Source organism: Bemisia tabaci, chromosome 6 (genome assembly GCF_918797505.1).
Source record: "Bemisia tabaci chromosome 6, PGI_BMITA_v3".
In the NCBI taxonomy this organism is placed as follows: domain Eukaryota; kingdom Metazoa; phylum Arthropoda; class Insecta; order Hemiptera; family Aleyrodidae; genus Bemisia; species Bemisia tabaci.
In genome coordinates, this window is record NC_092798.1 from 13,873,299 (window position 1) to 13,898,261 (window position 24,963).

Below are 24,963 nucleotides of genomic sequence, written 5' to 3' on the forward strand. Positions count from 1 at the left end.
CAATTTCATTTTTCCGTGCGGCAACCCTGTGAGCTGTTTAAGGCACGACTTTAGTCTTGTTTGAGGCTCGTTGAGTGTCCGAGCAGAATCGGCAACGATGCCATTATTACAGCGCAGGAAACGGCGGAAGACGGAGGGGGTGGGGGGTGGGCCCCCCGTGGGCCGTGGCGTCTGGTGTGAAATCAGCGCGTAATTCGCGATTATACACGCGCGAGGATGATCCGTCATCCGCGATCCGCGAGGCGGCGCCGGCGAAAAACGGGCAGAATTAATTGATTATTGTGCGGGGGCGGACGCCGGAGGGGGGGGGGTAGGAATTCCCGCGAGCCGAGTAATTGGGTCAGTATCTCTTACGTCCCGCCGAGTCTCACCCGCGGAACTCGAAAAGCGTTATGGAGAGGAGAGAAGGATTCGCGTTTGCAGGGATTCGCGCAGTGGTGACTCAGAGTATGAGTGTCAACTTTGTGTAAGTGCATGTTTGTGGTCTGTGGTTTATTGGCAAAGTTTCCCTGCGGGCTGCTTATTGAAATTGATGGACAAAGCCATGGACAAAGAGGACAAAAAGGATATGGAGGATCCTGTTGGTGGAAGCGGGTGGTTGCAATGGACAAAGGTAGTAGACCAACTAACGACAATCCAGGAGAGACCCGATAGTTAGTCCATCATTTACCCTCTTAGTCTATAAGAACCACCCATTTCAACCAGTAGGATCGCTCTATACTCTTTATGTCTTCTTTTGTCTATAGCTTCGTCTTTACGTTTCAATAATCGGTGGAAAGTATATTTCAGCCGGTTCCAGGAATGGGAATGTTCTGTCACGCAACACAGTTAAAAATCGGCGGAGGAGAGGTGACGGAGTCAGTATAGGGCACAAAATCCCCGAGTTATACATACGAAGTGGAATTTAGCACCATAAAATTGAATGACACTCCGCAAAAAGCGTAAGGAGAATAGATTCTGCTCCGCATTCTATTACGCGGGGTTTTTGGGCGCTGTATACACTCCGACACAGAATTGCACTCCGCAATTTTTGACAAAATTGCTGTATAACGGCTTCGCTCTGCTTTCCAAATTTTTGAAATGTATCTAAGATTTATTACTACCATGAGGCGAAACCCCTTACATCGGTAGATTCAACAAATTGGCAACATTGTTTTTTCTCCATTTAAACCTACGGAAATGTATCGATTTCTGGAGGGACCAGGTGTTCCGACAAGAATCGATTATTTAACATAGAATTAAATGGAGGAAATTCGGTGCTGAAAAATGGCTGGATCCGCTTCTGACCCCTTAATTTCCCAAACTCGATGACGTCAATCCTAGACCTCCGATTAAAACCGATGCCGTCACAAGGAGACCCGGGTCCTGGTAAGCAACGAGAAGACCCCGTAAAATAATTATCATGTAACTTTACACGAGGGGAGTTCAAAGTTTAAACTCGGGAGGATATTACTGCGGCTGTTTTACAGGAGACGCTAATGGGACTTGGGCGCGGCGCGGTTCGAGACGTGTTGATATGAAGAAACGCTTGCCGTTCGCTTTGGGCTTAACGACGTGTGAATTGACGTGATATAAACTGTGAATATTGACGGAATAATCATCGCGTTCTTATTAGCTGCGTCTGCGAATGACCCACTTTCAAGTACTAATGGGAATCACTGAGGAAACTGTTTTGACTGATTTTTACTCTCTCCGTCCTGGTCGGAGGAAAGGAGCGAATTTTCCGCGATCGGATATGATTCACATTTTTATCATATTTGAAGTTCGGAAATGTTCCTTTCTCATAAATGACTTGACCGTTGCTCCGACTTAAGATTAATGATATCGACTAAATGTTCGAATTTTCTTCTTTTTTAATTGAAGGCCTTTCAATTAATGTTCTCCCACCTCAGTGTTTGTTTCTTGGTGTTTTAATCTTCTACAGCATGAATTCATTTTGGATTTTGGATTCTGGGGGACACTTATCTATTTTGTAGCTTGCATAAATAATAAGGATTACCATTTTTTTTAACTTTAAATTTTTTTAACTTTAAATTTTTGGGAACTGAAAGGAAGTATCCAAAAATGGATTATATCGGAAGGAGCTATGTACCACGGAACCCCTCCCTGGTTCTATAATGGTTCTTATCATAAAGGATCATGTGTATATTCCACGTAATACAGTGATTTTGTTTTTTGTCTAATATGTCCTTAAGTTCCTCCTGTAATTATTTCCACAGAATTGAACTTGTTCTTTTTTTCTATAATTGTTGCTAACGGTTTTTATTATGTTTGTCATCTAATGGGCTTACTTGTGTTCGATTATTTCGAAAGATTTAAAGACCCTGATTTTTTATTCACACCTCCTTAAAAAGAGCCCCCTTACATCTTTCCTTGACCTAGGAGCGTAACTCTACTCCGCGGTTGCAACATTGACTCAGATAATTTAATTTTTACTCGAATTTGACTGATCGATTTCAGTCCGATATTCCACTCATTTTTGCTTGTAATGAGAAGAATAATCGATGAAATTTTCAGTCAAGAATACTTAAGAGTTTCATAGTAAGAATTGCATTTCTGGGTGCTTTCGCAACTTTGAATGAAGATGTTGCCTGAGTGAGGAATTTGCGATTTAACTGTTGATTCTTATGTTAAAGTTTGCGAGAAACACGATGGTGCCACTGGTTTTCTCTAGAGTCAACTCCCAAGCTCAAAAAAAGCTCTCAAGTTGAGTCCAAAATGGAGGGGATATCCCACGCTATCCTGAGAGCCCACCTCTACATCAAAACAACTCTCCATGCAAAGATAGGGAGTAAATACACTAGCAGGGTTGCCGTGTTTTCAGTTTTGGAGTCCCCAAATAAAGTGGCAGCCCTTTCAATGTATTTGCTCCCTATCTTTGCATGAAGAGTTTGTTTTGATGCAGAGAAGGACTGTCAGGATAGCGTGGGATATCCCCTCCATTTTGGCCTCAACTTGAGAGCTTTCTTTGAGCTTGGGCGTTGATTTCAGGGAAAACCAATGGCACTATCGTGTTTCTTTCGAACTTCTATACATGAGAATCAATTGCGTCAAATCGCAAATTCCTCACACATGCAACATCTACCATTGTAGCTAGATACGTTCTTTCGCCTGGGAAACGTCGACTTGTATACACTTCGTCGCTCTTCTGACGTTAGGGCGTATCTGTACATACATAAAAGCCCCGAATAGCATTAAGTCATACGGAGGAAAGGACCCACGTGGAAATCGAGATAAGCTCTTACGTCAGAGGAGCGACGATTTATCATCTGGACTGCGGAACAAAAGGTCTGCTCCTTAGTGGGGTCATTATTCAACATTAGCTCTCACGAGGAACTATGGTCACTGCTAATCAACGAGCAGGCGGGCTGGTGGGTCCTGTTTGCCAAAAAACTCAGTTCCTTTCTACCAAACGCAGCCCGTTTTAGAGTTGGCATTTGTAGATCCGACAAGAGATCTATAGCGGTCTTGATGATGCAAGTTTCGGTGACCCATGGGTGAGCCTGTCAGACCGCACCGCGAACTATCCACGATTTGACTAGGATGATTTATGTTCGATGTGAAATCATTTTTGCAAAGTTCGGAGCTGAATCGATCACCAAGTCGTAATATGTGTGAGGTGAGATTGGTATTTCGATGCGCGGTTGAAAAGTAATCAAAATGTTGCTCAACGATTATTTAAAATACAGAGGAGGTATCAGTCTTTCCTTTTTTTCTCCTCTTAAAAAGTTTTTCCTATGGCTGGGAGGCAATGGACCACTAGACAAGGTACGAGTTTAAGCAATCTGATACATGTTTATTAACCAAAATTTCACGTAGAACACGATTTGCACAACGAAAATTACTGAAACCAACTCCTAACGAAGAGATTAACGTTTTTATTTCACATTGGTTACGAGGAATTTGACCTACCCGCTCACGAGAAACTCAAAGCTCTACGTGAGTCAAATCGAGCACTAAAACGGTTTCAGCAAGCTTCTCAATCGAGCAATGTTCATTTCCCACCATGTGTTGTTAAAACTATTAGCAATTTGCTATAGCTCAGCCAAAGCGTCAAGATTGAAGTTGCCAGATTTTTATATCGCAGAGACTGTCATGATAACGTTCAGCGCGGGATGTGAATCACGTAGAGCATTGAGTTTTAATGAACGGGTGGTTTGAATTCACGCATCAAGAATCATTTAATATCTTCGTAAGGAGTCGATGTCGGTAATTTTTGTTGTGCGCAGCGTGTTTTACGTAAAATTTTGGTAAAGAGACATGTATCAGAATGCTGAAATTCGTACCTTGTCTAGTGGTCCAATGTATCGTTCCTACGAAATCCTGAGAAGCAACAATGGTCCACTAGACAAGGTACGACTTAAAGCATTCTGCTAGAAGTTACGAGAGAAAAATTAAAGTATGAAAGGTAATCTAGAACGTCGCAAACGGAGGCACGTGGTATCGAACTTTAATCATCGACAAATCATTTCGTTAAATTATTACTATTTAACTGATTATGTGTAATATCATTGCGATGCTCAGAATAGACCTGCACACTCCACCAGTGGCGTTTCTTGAAAGTTGGCAGTCCTGTTTTTCCTCAATTGAAATGTATGCAAAACAATCGATTCTCCTTCACCGAAATTCGATATTTTCAATGGATCAAAATGGAAGAAAAACAGCGTTGCCGACTTGCAAAATCGCCACTGCACTTTCCGCTCCATAGCATAAACGTTCTGGGTGCCCCTTGGTCTAATTAACTGTGCGCCAAGATGAAGATGTAACATTGTCACGGGTCTGAATAACTTATTTAAGAGCTCGCTGGCTTCGACCGGTATCCGGATCAACGTCGCCAGTTCTCCTCTAAAATACCTCGAATTTCCATCTAAGAGCGTGAGATATTATGCCCAATGCGGCAACGACGCCGGACTCGGCGCCGTAACCTTTCCGGTCGGTGGTTGGAGTAAAACGAACCGTAAAATAAACCGCCCAAAATCCGCGTTATCGCGCGTGTTGGCGGCTTTGTTATCCCGTCGTTAGAGAGACCTTAATTGAAATGCACCCGGAAGCGGAGAGGTCCAGAGATTGAAGGGGCCGCAATAGGAGACGGCTATAGTATTAAGTTGGTCAGTTTACCGGGGAAATGAATCTTCCACGCTAGAGGCAGACTTTACGTTAGAATGTGTAGAGGAGGTGCCCTATAGTTTTTCCCGTAATCCTACTTCTGAGCCTGGAACGTAGACGGTAATGTTTTTAAGCCCGGTTTTTTTTTTTCTTTCAGTGTAGAATGACTGATCCTATGGATTCTATTTGACTGGATACGTCCAATCAGTTCTGTGTGTGTATTAGTCGCTTTTACGGCGCACGGGGGCGCTCTGAGACGCCTACCCACCATAGGAATCTGTCATGGTTAGGATCCTCCGGAAGGTGGCATCTATTCGTCTCTGTCTGGATCTTTTAGCTGGACGTTTCTCTGCAGGTCAATTGTTGAATCATCGTTATCGAATGATTCTGTTCGATAAATCCCTATCTTAGCAATGGTTTTTATCGATCAAGATCATTTGATATCGATTCAACAATCGAGCTGCTAGAGGAACCTACTCCAAGACCTTTTTCGGCAGCCTGATGTCACATATGCGTCCTCTGCACATGCTCGTAACATACCAGCTGCTTGGTCATGATCTCGTACACAATTGTATACCTAGTTATGGACCTCGAAATAAAATTGGACTACATTTTCCGATTGGAAACTTATAATTCTGGCTCAGTTTAGAAACAGCTTACGTACCATTAGTTTCTCTTTGCAAATGAGCTATTTTACAAACGAGCCGGAGATTTTAATTGAGGGGCTTGGAGGACAAGGCGCATGAGTGCAGTTTTTGCTATTTCGAGAAATACGCGTTTGAAGTTTTGAAAGTACGTGGATCCTTAAGGTAGGAAAAAAGTTCAAACTGACTTTTCGATACTTAAAAATTGGAATTTGGGAGCGAATTTTTCATGGAATATGCGTAAAGACTAGGCCAACTTTAAATCATTAATATCCAATTTTTTCAAAATCTGTATGTATGCGCCGTGTCCAGTGGCGTGGCGTGAAGGATCGATTATCGATATATCGCCATTTGAAGCTATGGTAAAGGATCGATTACTAAGGTGTTCGCTGCGAACACCCTGATAATCGATCTTTTTTCATAGGTTTGAGTGGCGAATCAATCGATATATCGCAAAGCACGCCACGCCACTGGCCGTGTCCTTCAAGCCCCTCGATTCCAAAATGCAGAATGCAGTCTCGTTAGCTTTTAGAGCGAAATGATTTTTTTTTTACTTACATAATCTAGTTTTTCAGTCTTGGTCTCGGGCTCGATCTCGCGGGGCCGGGGCCCGGCGTCGAGGTGCGGCTGGAGCTCCGGGAGCCGGAGCTTCTCGTACTCGACGCCCGAGAGGGAGCCGTAGAGGACGGCGTTGCGGAGCCCGTTGGGGACCTGGGCCACGTTGTCGTGGACGAAGACCGGGTACCTCGGCCGGGACCCCGGCGACTGGGACTCTGCCGAGGAGGCCGACGACTGCGGCGAGAGCGTCAGGTCCGAGAAGCCGGAGGACGTGGAGCTGCTCGAGGACTGCCGCACGGGGTCGTAGAGGGAGCCGTCGAACTTGCCGAGCCGACGGAGGAGCTCCAGGCGCCCGGGGTCCGTCTCGGAGAAGGACCACTCGTTGACGGAGCTGGAGCGGCTCAGGGCCCGGTTCATGGTGATCACCGTGTCGCTCTCGCGCATCGACTCGGAGAGGCGGCGTAGGGCGGTCTCCGAGGAGAGGAGCTCGAGGGACTTGTTGATGGTGCGCTTGAGGTGGCGGAGGACGTCCTCCGGGTTGGCGGCCTGCGCCGGGTCCGCGGCCTGGTCGATCGTCGACGAGAGGTCCCGCAGGATCTCGCAAGCGGACTTCTGCTCGCGCTCGTACATGGCGGCTTTGCGTGGCTCCAGCGCATATCGCGCGTCCGGCGCCTTCTGCGACAGACTGGAGTACCTGCAACAGAGACAGAGACGAAGGTCAGCCTAAGCATTCACTAATTCATGGCTAAGGAAAGGGTAACTAAATAGGGTGAGTGCGGACACGTCGGTAAGTTTCGAGGTTAGGTCAAAATCAAAAAACCCTCACACAGATCTCTTAAAAAACAAGTTAAAAAAAAAAAAAAAAAAAAAAAAAAAAAACTTGTTGAAATTTTCGTTCCTAGATGCCAAAGCTACAAAGGTAAACTTGAAACTATGAGCTAGAGCTACGGTAACGCGCGGCTGCAGTGGATTTAAAATTCATAAGGCAATTTTTTCATTAATTACTAAAAGCTGATGATCATTTCCAAATGTTAAGACCACGATCATCATCTTTACGTCGAATCTTTCACCATGTAAGACTTGCCGTTTTAAAATTTAAAGTTTAAAGTCGTTTTAAGTTTTAGATCCGACCTCCTCACCCTCACCCTAATTATCAGATTTCAAAAATTGTGATTGTCTTGGACGCAGAAAAAGATTGTCTATCAACCAAAAAAATATTTCGCAGATCGGGCGAATCCGAAATGACTGATTTTATAAAAGGTTTTTTCAAGGAATGAAGTCGGTTTGATCTATTTTGATAAAATAATATAGGTGTGGACATTTTGAAACAACGCAAACAATATTCACGTTCTTCATAGTCGAAATCCCAACAGGTCAAGCCACGCAACCTCTGGTGAAAACTCACTGTCCGCTGTATCACGTGCTTAACGGCTGGATACAACTATTCGTACTCAATGGATGTCTAGGTTGCATAGCAAAAATTTGAAGGCGTTTTGACTTTGTTACCCGCACAGCTATGTTCCTTGGGCACTATTACGAGTTGCTATACACTTAAAAAGCTGTTGCCGCAAAAGCACTTCTACCGTGGTAGGGAATAATTCAACATAAGCATTCCAACGTTGCCTAATTTCATTGTAAAAAGTATTTATTTTCCCAAATAAATTGGGCACATTTTTCTTGAAATGTTAGGTGTGCAAAATTTAAGTATGAATTAAATGCCAAGGAAACTATGGTGAGATTCTCATGTTTTCCAAAATATTCATGTTTTTTCAGAAGAAATTTAGCATCGCCAAATGTTCATACGGCATTTTTCCTTCAGTATTGCAGAATAGATGCGAAAAAAAGAAGGAAGGACTGTCATGGTGCAGCAAATCCATCGAGTTCTTCCGCGTGAGCCAGTCTTAACAAAAATTGCCATTAAAAAAAAAGAAAGAAAGATAGATGACGGCAGGACATTGCATGATAGGGTGAAAAAACAGTGTTGGGCATAAACGTAATTGGTGGCATCATCCGCCGTGCATTCTAAAGGATGGTATCTCCATTTATACTGGTCGGTCAAACAGATCGTTATTTTTCGTTTACCAATAAAATTCAACCGTAAAAATTCGGTTCTTGACACACGTAACAGAGCAAATTCCATGCTGTTATAATCAGCAAAGGAATGTAAGGAACTGTAACTTCCTTTAAAGTTTCGCACTAATTTCCGCGTAAAGGTATAGAATAAGCCCTGCGGCTTAGAACAGCGTTTTTACAGGGATTATTGCCACAAACAACACTCTGCCTCTCCTTCCTCCTTATTCCCGCATTCATTCTGCAATGCTTAAGGAAAAACGTCATATGAACATCAGACGATGTTAAATTTTTTCTGAAAAAAAAAACAAGCATATTCTGGGAAACTCCTAAATTTAGAATTACATTTTAAATACCTAATAATTCTAAGAAAAACTTGCATAATTTATTTGGTAAAATAAATGCTTCTCACAATGAAACTAGGCAACGTTGGAATGCTTATGTTGAATTATCCCTTACCACGACAGAAGTGCTTTTGCGGTACCAGCTTTCTAAGTGTAGTGACCCGTAATACTCGTAGTACCCGAGGAACGTATAGCTCTGCGGGCAGCAAAGTCAAAACGCCTTCAATTTTTTGCTATGCAATACGGACATCCATAGAGTACGTACAGTTGTATTCAGGCGTTCAGCCAGAAACCGCGTCTAGTTCGTCAGCTGACAATGAGGTTCTACCAAAGGGTACCGGTGCCCGGCTTGAACTGTTGGGATTTCGACGAAGAAGAACGCGTATGTAGTTTGCGTTGTTTCAAAATTTCCACGCTTATATTATTTGATCAAAATAGAACAACCCATCATCAATTCAAATGACCTCACACACAAATTTATCAGCCATTTCTGACTCAGCCTGATCTTCATAACATTCTTAGGATTGATAGAAAATGTTTTTCTGAGTCCGAAACAATTACGCAAGCTTTGAAATTTGATAATTAGGGATTTAAAACTTTGAAACGGTAAATCTTGCTAACGGTTTGTCGTAAAACGGAGATCGTAGCTTTTACACGTAGGAAATATCATCAGCTTTTAGTAATTATTCATGAAACTTTCCTTTTGAAATTTAAATCTACTGTAGCCATATGTTGCCGTGCGGCTTACATTTTCAAGCTGATACTTTTGTAACTGAGGCATTTAGGGACTGCACATGTTTCGATTATTTCGACATTCGAGTCCCAAGATCACCCCTTATCCAAACCGACCAGGAGTCGCGACTTATTCTCACAATCATTTTAAACGCCACAGCTACAATCATAAACGCTTAAACGTTTGAGCCACGGCAACATGGCTGCGATGGCTTTATAAATTTCACAAATTAATTTTGAGAATATCTGCTAAAAGGTCTCCTCTAAATTTTGGAACCACGTAACTATATACGCGTTTTTAAAGCTTCATCGTTGAGATTTCCACAGGCCAAGCCAGGCATACTGTGGTGAAATCTTATTGCCAGCTGACGAATCGAGCGCAATTTCAGGCTTGATACCTGATACAACTATTCGTGCTCTGTGGGTGTCCGTATTGCATAGAAAAAAATTGAAGGCGTTTTGACTTTGTTGCCCGCTAAGCTGTGTTTCTTGGGCACTATTGTACGAACTGTTGCTGGGAAAGCACTGCTGTCATGCACACAAGTTTCACATGACCATTCCGACGTTGCCAAATTTCATCGTGAGAAAAATATCAGGCACACAAATTATGCATATTCTCCCTTAAAATTATACGGTATTTAAGGTTAAATGCGAATTGAACACTGCGAGAAATTAACGTCACATGAGTTCTCTTCAAAATCTTACCTTAAAGAGGAATGATACAACGGGAATTTCGGAAATCCACCCCTGAACGAGAAAATAGCAAATATTTTTAACATAGATCAAATAAACGTGTTTATGCTAAAATAAATTATGTGCATAGGGATGGCGTGTAACATAGTTCCTTTAGCATAAATACGTCCAAATGGACGTTCGATTATAGAGATGACGTCATTCTTTTTTTATGTTTGTTTTGTTTTTTTTTTTGTTTGCCATTTACCAAATATGTTAATTGTTAACACTAATATTAGGTGTTGATTTTTAGACATTCCGTTGCGTGATTCGTTTTTGTCGTAAAATTTTGAAGAGAAGACATCCTGCGTAGTGTTTCAATTCGTACCATGTCTAGAGCCCCACTGTCTAAAAAATTGTCTGAGAGATTTTCCCCGTAAATTCGTTTTAATTGAAAGGAATGGAAACATCGGAAGGCCCATGCGGCGATCTTCCCAGGAAGACAGCACTGTTAACTGAAACGAGGAAAGCGTCAACGTACCAGTAGATGCTTTCGTCAGCATACACGGAGGGCGGTTTGCGTTGTCGATTCTCATATCTCGGCCAAACGGGGCGGGGGATGCAGTAGTCGACCTTGCCCTCGGGGATGGTGGAGAGGGCCAGCGGGCAGTGCTTCTTGGCGCAGACGCCTTTGAAGGAGACCTGGATGCTCTTGACGAAGGCCGGGTTCTGCTCGATCACCTGGATCGGAGCGTGCTCTCGCTCCGGATCCAGCGAGCTTCTTTGGCTACCGTCGCGGCTATGGCTACTGTCGCGGGTCTGGCTAATTGTAAGATCGCGGGTCTGGCTAACGTCGCGGCTCTGCTGGCTCTGGCTGCTCGTCGTCCCGCTGGTCGTTCGCTCGGTTCGAGAGGAGGAGAGTTTGCTGCCATAGCCCGAGCTGGTCAGCTTACGTCGCGGCGCTAGACTCTCCTCGTTCCCCGAATCCTCCTCCACGAATAAAGGTTGATCCTGAAACAGAGCAGAGCGAACCGTTAGATACAAGTTGATAAAACGGACGGATCAACGCTGAGAAAGAGTTCGGTCATATGAACCGAATGTACGGTGTTCAATATAGGAGAGAAAACATGTCTCACAATTCTTTCCTACACGGAGAAAAAAACCTCGTGCGTGGGACCCGAAGTTTAGGTCATATGGATCTCTGAAGTTTTCGGATTGAGCATCTGAACACTTTAGATCTAGCTGTCGAGGTTCGGATCACACATCTGAAACTTCAGTTCTTACGTCTGAAGTCTTCAGGTGTGAGAACCGAAGTTGTTCGGATGTGAAAACCGAAGTACTTTAGATGTAAGAACTGAAGTTTCAGATGGGTGATCCAAACCTCAGCAGCTGGACCTAAAGTGTTCAGATGCTCAATCCGAAAACTTCAGAGATCCATATGACCTAAACTTCGGGTCCCACGCACGAAGTTTTTTTCTCCGTGTATATTGAACTAGTGACAACTAGTTTGTGCTTAGGAAAGGATACATTTTTCTCCCAAGCAACTAGTTGGTGCTTAAGAGAGTAATGTATCCGTTCCTAAGCACTAACTAGTTGCTTGGGAGAGAAAACATTTCTCTCCTTCGCACTGAGAGGGTGTTTAGAAGAGATATGTTTTCTTCTCCAAATTATGGACTCGTTGCTTTTTGGTACCCAGGTTCCTACCAGGGTTTGAATGATCGGTTGCATGAACCGAGGATACGGTTCCCCGAACCGAGAGAGCGGTTGCACGAACCGAACAATACGGCCGATATTGAACACCGTGTACATTCAGTTCATATGTCTGAAGTTTTTTTTCTCACAACAATGAAGGTCACAGAAAAATGGGATTTCGGTGGCACAAGTAACCAAAAGAGACTCTCCACTACGAGTAGGATACCTTCTCCACAGATTCAAACTTCCTACCCATAGAAGAAACAATAATCTACTAATGGCATCTTTACAAATATAAAACGCAAATTAAACGAACCCGTAACATTCTCTGTGGTATGAATATACATTATAACCTCAATATCGGCACTTTGGCTCAACCATTGCACGTTTTTTTTACAGTTTAAACAAAACAGTGGGGGAAGAAACACAGATCGATCGAGAGACCTGCGTTATACTGGGTTGGACCTGAAAATTTGTTCCGATTTCGGACGTATCATAAGGATTAAAAATGAGGACGGATCTAGGGATCAAAGTGAGGTCATTTCCATTCTCAAAAATGGAGACGTCTTTAGGATCTCCTGTCTAAAATCTACCCTCTCGAGAGACGTAGATTGAAAAATACGCAAACCCGCACATACATATAATTCACTCAATTTCCATCGACACCGCAGCGACGTTTTTGAAAACTGATAGAGTGAAGAGTGTTATATCGAATAAAGGCTTTTCGAAGTTTCCAGATAAATACAACAAAAACAACCGGGTATAAAAGCTTAAGCGCGGAGGCGCTGTTCGATGAAATTTTATTCAACCTTTCTTCAGTCTCTATTAAATACCTACCACAGCTTGGCTCACTGTGCAAATAGCATTTAAGAGCTGTTGATTTCGATCAAATGCACAAGGTCCCAAGTTTCACCCATGTAAACCGCAACAATGATGCGGCACGTGCCGCACAAGGGTCAACAAATGCATATTCTCAGGATTAAAATAAACCGAGAAGACATAACAGAAGATGAGAATTTCAAGTGTCATACCTCGTGAATTCAAGGATATTTTCTTTTTCCGAATGACACATGTGTTGCTTTGGAATATTAATACATAAATACATAAACCATGTAGCACTTTATGTATGTATGTAGCCCTCTGTGCGTATTATTATGTTAGTGGATACAGTTTTTATTTCGGTATTAATTCGAATGCTAGTTGTTTAACTGCATTATTGCTGAAATTTGGGTTGAAATGGTTTGAAAGAATGAACTCAAATACCAAATTCTGAATAAAAACTTGACTCCAAATAACATGTTCAGGTAATCAGTCAGTCCTAGTCATTTTTAACTGTAATGCATTACTTTTCGCAAAAATTTCAAAATTAAGGAATTTAGCCTAAAAACTGACCCGTAGAAAGTCTCTGTCTTCAATAAGAATAAGAACAACCTTATGTCTCTACATCTGATTTCAGCCGACTTTTCCTCATTCTTTCCCTCAAAGAAAGTCGTTAGGTCCCCTCAAATGGATCGCGGATAATCCAACCGCGGATAACAGAGTCTCAATTGGACTCCGTTTAGCAGAAAGGAACCAATCCACACCAGCTATTGCTAAATATAACCGGGCAATTTAATTTTTTACAGAAGGACGTTTGTACGGATTCCGTCGAAAATTTTAAGGAATTTCCTTCATACTATGCAGAAATTTACACAAAAATCTACTCAACCGTTTTCATCTAACAAATTAAATTGCCCAATTAAATTTGGCGATAGCTGATGTGACTTGGTTCCTTTCTGCTTACCGCGGTCCAATGGCGACCCTCCAACTTCGATCCGGGCCCGATGTGCGGCGCGGCGGCCGGCTGTGCGGTAAACAAAGCTGGAAAAAAAAGCACGTTCACTTTCGCGAGGCTAAGAGGGAAAGGTCTCCTAGTTCATTAACTTTCCCGATTGTAGTCGGGTGGGTAATCGCGCTCGCAATAAAATACCTAGTATGAAAACCGGTCTCGATTCCCCCCCCCCCCGCCCGCTGCCCCTCCACCCCACCCCCAGGGCTCCCGCTCGTAAGACTTACTGACATACATTCATCGGGAGTCCGATAGCGAGAAAAAGTGATTCCGTTCCTGCGCGAGACCGGACTTTACGCGCCCCGACCACGCGCCGTCGCCAAATGATCAAAGTCAGGTGAAAAATGTCGGGTCGTGAGGCTGGGATCGCCGCGGCCTTTCGTTGAAAGCAGTGTTCGAAACTCACAGGCGCCAAATGCACCTAAAAAATCGGCCATGGCGCCTAAAAAATGAAAGCTCTGCGCCAATGCGGCCCCTAAAAATTGCCCCCTAAAAATCTGAATTTTCAAATCAGGTGATTATTCGAAATTTTCAGCACCACAAGTGAAAGCTTTTTCTATTCCTCACGATTTCATCATTTGTGCTTTTGTCTACCCCAAGTTACAGCTACTTACTAGTTCTGTTACGAAAACATCTTGCGTCTGTATTTTCACTAAATGCGCCGTAATATATAGGCAAAAAGTCAATTTGGCCCCTAAAAAATCCTCAATGGCGCCTAAGAATCGGACTTGATGCGCCACATGGCTTCTAAGACTCAATGGAGAGTTTCGAACACTGGTTGAAAGTGAGAGGAGTATTCTTTTTCTACGAGAGGAAGGAGAAAGTGAAGAGGAAGAAGGAAAATAGAGGAAGAAAGGGAGAAGCAAAACATGGGCGGAACTGCGGACACATTTCAGGGGGAGGGATACGACTACCGTGCTAAGGAAAAACACCGTATGAACATTCGAGAGTTGTCAAGGTTTATTCATTAAAATTTTTATTTTCCAAGTAATTTATGAATATTTTCCCCTGAAATTTTCAGGAACTTTGGGTGAAATTGTGAACAAAATTATTTGAAAAATTGGAAGAAAAATATTCGTAAGTTTAGCGGGAAAGTTGTGTTTTATCAAAGGACTTTTGGCAGCGCCTGAAGGCTCATACGGCGTTTTTCCTTAGCACGGCAGAGTTTTAAAAAGAGGGCGAAATGTGTTTTAGAGTCTAGGAGACAACATTTTGCAAAGAATTCGACAAATGCCCTAATGTGTGTAAAATTTTCAGTTCTAATTGCTCAAACCTTTTCTAAACTTTCTACAACTTGAGGGTAGAAATCCAGCGGCGTATACAGTGTAGATGCATTTTTCGGCCGGAAGAACGACAAATCGTGCTATAATGAGTGGCTTTTAGACATTCCTGATGACTGTAGCGTGATCTTTGTATGAATATAAAACTACAGAAGGTTTTTTCAGTGGGCTATACCTCATGTTTGCACCATACTCCATGAAAGAGTAATTAAAAACAAAATCGTCTGATTTTACTATCGTTATAGGCGATGATGACACGATAGTGCTTTATCACACTAGCGTGGCATCATCACCTATAAGGATGTTAAAATCGGACAACCTCGTAAAACCTCACATTTAAAAAGGGGAGGGACTATGACGTCATATCGAAATCCTCCAATTAGAGGAAAGATCTGGCAACCTGTCGCATACTCCTTCCATGCTCAACGGTGTAGTATGCGCGGATTCTACGGATCTAGCCATTACTCAAGTTTTCAGCTCCCTCGACCGTCGTCGTCAGTTCGACAGCGACAAACGGGTTCCACTGAAAGTGCCCCTGCCCCCCCCCCCCCCCCCCCCCCCGATTCAAGCCCCTGCGACTCGTAAAATTTTCGAACGACCAGAGAATTAAAACGCTTTAATTTACTGCAAGCTTCGCGAACTGGACATTGCTCTCCTGAGAGTAAAATTAATTTTATGGACAGATAATATAAAGCCCCGCGGCGGGAGGAATTAGAACTGAGGAAGTCGGTGATTACAACGCCAGTTTCCGAGCGGTGTTGCCGAATCGATCTTTAAATTAATTTTTCCTGGAAAAAGCAAACTAATTATTGAGTGGTTCTAAAACACGGTAACGAATGAAATTCCTGATTTAATATTTCCGAGGTTAAAAAAAGTGTCCGACATGTTTCAATGTACAATTTATGGAAGGAAATTTGGCAACTCTCGAATGTTCATACGGCGCTCTTCCTTAGCACGGCAGAATAATGGTGCATACGTTTTTTTCTAAACAGAGCTTGAAATTGTAGTGCCTAATTGCAAAATATAGTCAAATTTTCTCATAAGAGAGCTACTATGATGTTTGATGTACTACCAGTAACGACTAGTTAAAATTTTTACGACAAAAGTTGCAAATTTTTCGAAAAATGTTCTTCGATGTGAGCAGCTAATTTCCCTTCTCGACTGGAGTCCTGGACGCCTCTAAATCGTAGATTTATTACAATCCGCTCCGGTGTCTAGGGACTGGGGATTTTTCGACTTAAGCGGGATTTAGTCTCAACCGTGGTCCGTCTCTGCGAGATTTCAATGTATTGTCGTAGTCCTCTCTCCGGATCTTTTGCCATAGTTCATCCTTATGTTGTTGCAAAAAGGGTGATTTTACTGGTGATCAGTCCACTCATGCGGGTGAATAATCTCTCTTGTCCAACAGCGGGCTGATGTTAAAATTGGTAGACAAAGCGATAGACAAAGATGATAAAAGGTATAAGGAGGGATCCTATTGGTGTGAGCGTGTGGTTGAAATGGATAAGGAGGTGGGTAATACTGGCAATCTACAACTAATAGGATCACTCCATATTCTGTATGTCTATTTTTTCTATAGCTTTGTCTATCAATGTCAACAATTAGCCCGCAGGCCCGCTTAAAGCGGAACCTATAAGCAGGTGGCAACCATAGGTAGATCCAGGGGAGGGGGGTGTAGGGGCTTATGCCCACCCCCGTCTGCCCGAGAAAAAGGAGTAACAAATAGGGAAGAAAGAAAAGAATGAGGAAACGGAGAAGAGAAGAAGGAATGACGCTTATATTTGGTACGTATTCATAATAAAATTGACTTAGACTACATTTTGATGCTTCAAAATTTCGAAAACTTTCCGAAGAAGCCCCCAGGCCCCCTTAAGCCCTCTCGTTCAAAAAGCCTGTATCCATCTGCCGTGGCAACACTGCTCCCGAGTCAGTCGTAGCATCGAAGCGTGCGGTTTTTTGGGCTAGCCGGATTACGTCAGTCGAGTACTTCTCTAATCTGTATCTGGGTTAAAGTCGGTTCGTAATATTCCGACTCGTCAACTAGACGAGAGTAATTGTTTTGGCGAGAGGGCTTTCACGGGAAGTAAAAAACCAGGAGGTAAAAAAGCAAATTGGTTTTTGCCTCAGTTAGGAAGATTTAAACTCCTCCGGTGTGACATCCGATTATGATTTTGGTATGCTTCTGTCTGCCCGCATGCCTTCTGGCCTTTCGATTCGGTATTATTTCGACGTTAATTTGACGCACCGGCAAAATACTGTACTGTGGGCTGATTGTTGAAATTGATGTACAAAGTTATAGACAAAGAAGACGAAGGGGATATGAAGGGATCCTATCGATGGAAGCGGGTGGTTGCAATGGATAAAGGAGGTAGGTAATTAATGGACTAACAAAAGGCAACCCACGAGAGACCTTATAATTAGTCCATCATTTACCCCCTCAGTCTGAAAGAACCAACCATTTCAATCGATACAATCGCTCCACACCCCCTATATTTTCTTTGTCTATCGCTTTGTCTATGAATTTCAACGATCAGCCCAGTGCCGTGCTGAGGAAAAACAACGTATGAACCTTCAAACGTTGCCAAATTTCTCTTGATAAAACACGAATTTTAAGGGAAATCTGCGAATACTTTCCCTCCAATTCTTCAGAGATTTTCACTCGCAATCGGATCGAAACTATCTGAAAATTTCAAAAGAAAATATTCATGACTCTTCTCACAAATAAAAATTTTATCGGAGGATATTTGGCAACTCTCAAATGTTCATGGGGAGTTTTTCCTTTGAGCGCGGTATACTCGGCTAAAAATACGGACTCTGAAGGAACACGCTTTAGGCTGCGCGTAAAATGAGTGGCGCTCTGGTGGTAAGGGGGGAGGGGTAAGAAGGGTTTAAGCCTGTGTTACAGGTGCGTTACGGAGGAAAAAGAGAGTGCTGGGATAAGTTACATATTCCTGAAATCGACAAATTTTCCGATGATTTACGATGTAAAATCGTTGTAAGGTGAAAAATTTTTATCCAAAATTCATCACAAAACACCAATTTGAGGAAGGTGGAGTCGAACAGTGCGATGCGTAATTTTTTTCCGAGAGGTGCAGATCGGTGTTACGGGTCCGTTGGGAAGGAGGAGGGAGTGAAAAAATCCTACTTTGAGCGTTACGTATTTTATGAACTGCCCCTGAACTAGTTCATGACTATTAGACTCTTTTAACTTTACACCACTTAGTGCACCACTTAATGCGCAACACACGGAAAAAAGTCCTCGGTCTACGGCTCGATGTAGTTTTTGATTCAGATGACCGAATCTTCCGGTCTTGGAAACCGTCACCTGGTTTAGGCAACCAAAGTTTTCAGTATCCTTACCAGCAAATATAAGGAGTGGATTTCAGACTTTTTGGATGCGCTCACCGTGATTCTCGAGCGAATTTTCCCTTTAAAGAGTATTCAGTTTGCTGAATCTCTCGCTTGCAACAGACCCATCGTCCTTCAGAAGCACTCCTCAAAATTGATAATATGAAAAAAGTAACCTAAAAATTTGCAGTTTCAAGTGAGACCTCGCTCAGAGGTTCTTTTCACAGTGCAATGGTGTTTTTCGAGTGGATCCGCAATGACAATCGGAGAATTGGACGTAATTCTGTCAAACGGAACTATGTGCATTATGACGTGAGCCCTGTCATGCATATATTCTCATGGGTCTCAGGGCTCATCTTAATGCTCATAGTTCCGTTTGGCGGACAAACGTCCAATTTGTGCATGCTAATTGGTAGCTCTGGCATTTTTCCAGCCGATGCAAACATTCTGTTTCAACTCGATTCGGATTAAAGGTCTAATTCTCGACAACTGGGCTTCAATGCAACGCTTATAGACCTGTTGCCATTCTCAGAGCAAGCCGAAAGGCCACAAAAAACGAGAATGATGCGCAGTACTAGTGAATTAATTAAGGCTGCCTGCGCGATATGCTGGGCCAAGGTGCATATACTTGCGTAACGGAAATTCATTCATTGATCAAGTTTTTGTGTTTGTTTTGATTTTTTTTCCTCTCTCCGGGCGATTGTGAGATTGAGGAATATTATTGAAGTTTTCCCTATGAGCCCAATGAGCAGCGATGGAATATTTTAAACAGTTGACAAACATGTTTTAGACGCTGGAGCGCAACGACCTTGCGCACCATACGGTGCTCTTCAAATATGTTCTACTGACCTATGAAATTTCTGTAGCATTTCTTTAAGCTTCTCGACTCCCTAAATTGCCGTATGGGCGTATTTAAGCCAAACTAAACTTTATTAAATCGGACATGGACGCATATATTCTCGGAAGGTGACCAAATGCCTCAATTTTTTACTTTGTAGGGTTGGAAAACTAAAAATTTTGTGATGAAAGAATCTCGCTATTTTTTTGAGAATACCCTCTGCCAAATGGGCGGTGTTTAGCAACAGGGTCCAAATGGCATAACCATGGAACGGAAAAAGGTCTATCATTTCACTTCTAAGGTTTAGAGTAAGAAAAAAAAGAAAAAAGAAATTCTTTTTGTAGGTAATAAATATTTTTTTCGGATATTAGACTGCAGATATAGTAAGATGTATTACTGCCGAGGCGCTCAATATTATCTTTAACTCATGTTCGTTTACTTTTTTTAAAGCACTCGATTGAACGCTACCCAAATGCATCGTGAGAAAAAGCCGAATCTTGTATTCGAATATTTTTAAAGTTGCCAGAGGTCATTCTTTCGTGTTTGCGCACTTGGCAATATTCCATCGCCTGAATCCTTTAAATGAGAAGATACATTGACATTCTTGGGATAAAAAAATAATGTACCAAGATCAAAACATTCCACCACGACAAAGGTGGAACCTGTCCGCAAGCTACCCATTTTGACCGTGGTTGATGGTGCGCGTGAAGTACACGTCGTAATTTCACGCGGTTTGGCGCTTGTTTGATGCATGTCGGTTACGATTTGTTAAAATTTACGATCGATCACAGAGTTGTTAGTCAGAACTGTGTCGGTTGATTTAAAGTAATATAAATGCATCGTTTCAAAGTGAGTATCAGATGTGATGTTTGAATCTCAGCTAGTTCTCCTAGTCTGAAGATAATTCGTTTGAAAGAAAAATAAGCATCAAGAAAAAAAGTATGTGAAAGGTTTGATGTCAACAATTCGATGGTTGGATGTGATTTGATATTGGCGCTTAAGAAAAATTTTAGCGGACACACTAAATGAATGCACAATGCGCTAGTTTTATTAATTCCCAACATTTACAACGGCCTCGCGGAACGTTGAAATCAAATGTTTACAAATGATGCTCCAGTTTGAAGTTTTTTTGGGGGTAGCATTTCCAGCAATAGGTTGACACTTTTCGGCAAGTAATCACGGAACTAAAGAGAATTTCATAATGTTTGAACGCAAATGAAATCACTGAGAATTGTGTTTTTTTTATCTATTAAAAGAAGCTAAGTCATAGTTGTTTCTCAATCTCTACATTTTTCCTCCTAAGTTCTAACAACAATATATAAGACAGGTTTTTCGCACGGTTTCGTTCCCCGCCTTTTGTAGACAGAGAAATCGCAGAGCCTTGGCAAGCGCCTACCTACTGCGAGGCAGACGCCCAAAACGTTCGGGCCAGTGAAAGAACCGTCGATAGGTTTTAATGACTACACTGCCATGCTAATAAGTAAGAACGCCATACAATAATTAAGGGTTGCCAAATTTTTCCCCAATAAAAAATTAAAATTAGAGGAATGAAGGATTTCCCTCGACATTTTCACATACCTACATTAGATTAAATTGTAAATGCATGAGCTACAGAGCCGTATTCACTAACGGTCCTTGAACAACTCTTATCCTGAAGAGGCTCCTCATAGTTTACATTGTGACTAAAATACGTTATGAGATATAAACACAGCATGATAAAAAGTACAATTTTAACGAATCTCGAGGAAAATTCAAAAGAATAAGTTTAGAAATAGACGAGGGATTGCAATGATTTGCCAGTGCAAAAAATTAAATATTCTTTAGGTGAATCTGTATCATTTTGACTAACTTTAAAGTAAGAACCTACTTCAAAGTTTTTAAAACCTGCAAAGTTTTTACTCTTGTATTTACAATTTATTTTTTAAAGGTAATTTTTTGTAAACCTTTGTTTATTTTCAAAGTTATTTTATTGAGTTAGATTTGAGTTTCGTTCAAATTGACCTTTAAATCATGCTGTGTTAAAGAAACTCCTTACACCTCCCTCAATCTTAGCGTGAACCACATGGCCTCCAAAGTAAAGAAGCTATTTGAGGAAAAACTTGAGTACACTTTGCAATTAGAAAATCTACCATTTAGAATTTCTGGATCATACGTAAAAACACTCATCTGCATGGAGAAACTAATGGAATAGCATACGTTGTTTCTAAGCTAAGCCAGAAATTGTAGTTCCTAATTGCAGAATGTAGTCCAACTATGAATACGGTCCTAAAATTCTTAAAAGATGTCACAGAAAGTATCTATCACTGGAAAAAAGTCGCTTGGATCTAGAGTCCATACTCTTGAAAACAATGACAAGAAAAAATACTATTGCTTCAATCGGACTTTTTGCTTGAATTAAAAGGAAATCCGCCTAAGTCAAGAGGCTCGATCGACTCTTGGATTCAAGGAAAAATCGGATTGAATCAAGAGTATTTTTTCTTGTCAATGTTTTTAAGAGTCCGGACTCTAGATCCAAGCGACTTTTTTTCAGTGATTAGTTTGCCAGAAAACTTTTATTTTATGAGAAGAAATTTGACAACGCTCGGACGCCCATCCGTCGTTTTTCCATAGCTCGGCAGTACGCTCCTGGATGTTACAGCGTCTGAAACACATTCGCGATTACGATCGAGATGCAGTAACCGAGAACCGAGAGTGGTAGAGCGAGTTTCATTAGATCAACAGCGGATCCAACAAGGCGCTGAGAAGAAAGTGACACCCGTTTATCCATTCTAACGCCAGGTGTAAAACCGCGAATCTGCGTGGGACCTCCGCTACGAATAGGCGTTTCTCTCTCGACCGGGTATTATTCAGGTTCCATTGCTGCAAACCAAATAGACGAACGCGTGAAATTGTTGCCAAAACCAGGTGACTAGTCAAACTCGACGCCAAACTACGATCTTGACCTCCAGAGAGCAGATGCAGACAGCGAGATAGCATACACGTCCGTGGATCAAGTCAAGTCCCTGAGACGACGTTTTGACCTTATGGCAATGAGGAAAGTGGAAGAAATGCTCCAGATTTATCGGATCGTCAGAGCTTTGGGATCTGAGTCAGACAGCGTCTGCTACGTGGGTGCGTTGTGCGAAATTCGGGCCAAAATTTAAAATTTTACACCGAATCATTCCGTTTAATGATCCACGTGAATAAGGAAAATGAGAGTTGACGAGGAAACGGACTGATGGAAAAACTTCGAAATGACCAGGAAAAATTCAAAATACTGTGACCATGACTTACATCATTTCGAAACGTGACAATAGAGAGGCAGCCCCTGTCTAAATATTGAAGCACGTAAAAATGTACGGAAAAACTTCGAAATGGCCAGGAAAAATACAAAATCCTGTGACCATGATTTAGATCATTTCAAAAACGTACCAATTGAGAGGCAGACCCTGCCTGAATATTGAATCACATGAAAATGTATGTGAGTGCCAACAAAAAAACCAATAAAAGTATACCGATGGCATCATTAATAATTGGACAGCATATTTTACTGAGGTACTGGAAATCGTGACAAAACTTGTAAAAATCAGTGAGCGGAATCTAACAGCATTTACGATTTTTGTAAAATAGACAAAAAGGTTGATTTCTTTTAGTTGAGAAAACAAGAGGTTACGGCACTGTATGAGAAACGGTTAAACTCGAGAGAAAATTGTATGTAACTCACTTGCACAGAATGATTTAGCTTAAACTAAATTGGAAGAGGTAATTTCAATGCCAAAGCAGTTCGCCTTCAATACTTAGTGTAGGCAACACAACCTTCCGAGTGCTCGAATAGTGGTATCATGGTGTAATGGCACGCTCACTGGAAGATTATACATTAACGCCATGCCAGTTCGCCTTCAATTCATAGTGTAGGCAAGACGAGCTCTTACGTGGTCGAATAGTGGTATCATCGACATGATATATAGTCATACTGTCTCTATTGGGGACTCGATGACTTTAATTAGAATCGCGTCCACTCATTCGAGTTTTTTAATGGTAAGCCTTTTGGTCGTATGAGGGTTAAGTTACACAATTAATGAAGTGATCATTTATTTAAATTATAATCCATGGCGAAGCATCTAGATCCGTGACTTCAGACACGTGCTTTCCGCTAGTTACTAATTGCCGAGTCTGTTAGCTAAGCAGTACATAAGGCTGTTTATAACCGACAAATAGGGTGTTTTATAGACGATGTTGGTTACAATGAATTAAAATGGTAAAAAAGTTCGTCTCTGGCTTACAACGCCGCTAAGATTGTGCAATTTTTTATAGCGTTTGCGGCAAATGAAATTCATTCACAGTCAGCTTTCTTCCCTACAATAGTGAGGAAAAGCTCGGAGCAGATTCAGTAAACAATTCATAGCATAACTGTCGGATAAGTTACTTGTAACCAGAAAACTAACGTTACACAATCTCAGTAGCATTGGAAGTCTCATACGCCCTTTTATCGAAAAATGACTCAATTTCAAAATTAGCGAGAAAAAACACCAAGAAACGACCCGAACTGTATGTAAAAAGATGGTAAATAGTTGCTGGGTCCATACCACTTCGCGGGGAAAACGAAGCCAAAAAGTTCCAAAAATGTTTGACTCTAACAAATTTTTGGAACTTTTTGGCTTTATTTTCCCCGCGAAATGATCAGTGGAACCAGCACCATTTCACCGACCTTGTTGCAAAATTAAAATTTAATAGTTTCTATGCGTTTCATGGCATACTGGACCCATTACAAAAATTTTTAAAAAATGTCATGAAATTTCGCTCACTGTAAAAAAAGTCGCTTGGATCGTAGAGTCCAGACTCTCGATAACATTGACAAGAAAGAATACTCTTGATTCAATCGGATTTTTCCTTGAATCGAAGAGCCAAGCCGCTTGATTTAAGCGGATTTCCTTTCGTTTCAAGCAAAAATCCGATTGAACCAAAAGTATTTTTCTTGTCAATGTTTTTAAGAGTCTGAACTCTAGATCCAAGCCACTTTTTTCCAGTGTTCAATAAAGGTTCACTGGAAAAAAAACACACTGGATCTAGAATTCAGACTCTTGAAAACCATTGACAAGAAAAAATACTCTTGATTCAATCGGATTTTCGCTTGAATCAAAACGAAATCCGCTTAAATTAAGAGACTTGGCTCTTGATTTAAGCTAGATTCTGACTGAATCAAAAGTACTTTTTCTTGTCGATGTTTTTAAGAATCTGGACTCTAGATCCAATGTGTTTTTTCCAGTGTTCATGAAATTGCATCTCTCTTGCTCCTGCCCGACATCGACTTGTTTCCTTCATCCGCTTCATGAGTATCTCAAGCAAGATCTCCGCGAGTTGGACGTATTTATGCTAAAAGGAACTATGTGCAAAGGGTGTGCGTTAGGACATAGTTCCTTTTAGACATAAATATGTCCAGTTTTACCTCTGACCGTTGAATCCGCGCTCGGGTCAACTCGTCGCGGTTGTCTCCACTTTTCGCGGCTTTGTCGCGGCGTTACGCTCGATCACCTGGACTTGTTTATGATAAAAGGAACTATGTTCCACGCAAATCCTATGCACTTAGTTCCTTTTAGCATGGATATGTCTACCTATTACTTAACTCCCCGGGCGCGACTCGCGACTCGGACTCGCGATTCGCGATTTCAAAAGCGCGCGTGTGGCAGCCGGGACGGCGCGTGCTCATCCTTACATTACGCTCTTCTGTCAAGTTCAATGAAACGAGGGACTACCAGGAAGCGCCGATACCCGGGCCCGCGAACAATGGCCGAGTTCCCGCAGCCGCCACCGCCGCGCCACCTCCGCCGGGTAACTGAACGGCTAATGAACGCTTTTGCATGCCGCTCACCCC

General features: G+C 42.0%; 1 protein-coding gene across 1 annotated transcript in view; it reads right to left on the minus strand.

The window, feature by feature from the left end:
* Window positions 1-11,797, minus strand: part of LOC140223758 (uncharacterized) — a 124,304-nt gene extending 112,507 nt beyond the window's left edge. The window contains exons 1-2 of the mRNA XM_072301622.1: window positions 10,668-11,797; window positions 6,309-7,002 (exon numbers count right to left, since the gene is read on the minus strand). Of these exons, the coding sequence (XP_072157723.1) occupies window positions 6,309-6,938 (630 nt within the window). The 5' untranslated portion in view covers window positions 6,939-7,002; window positions 10,668-11,797. The remainder of the gene's footprint in view (window positions 1-6,308; window positions 7,003-10,667) is intronic.
* Between the last annotated feature and the right edge of the window lie 13,166 nt (window positions 11,798-24,963).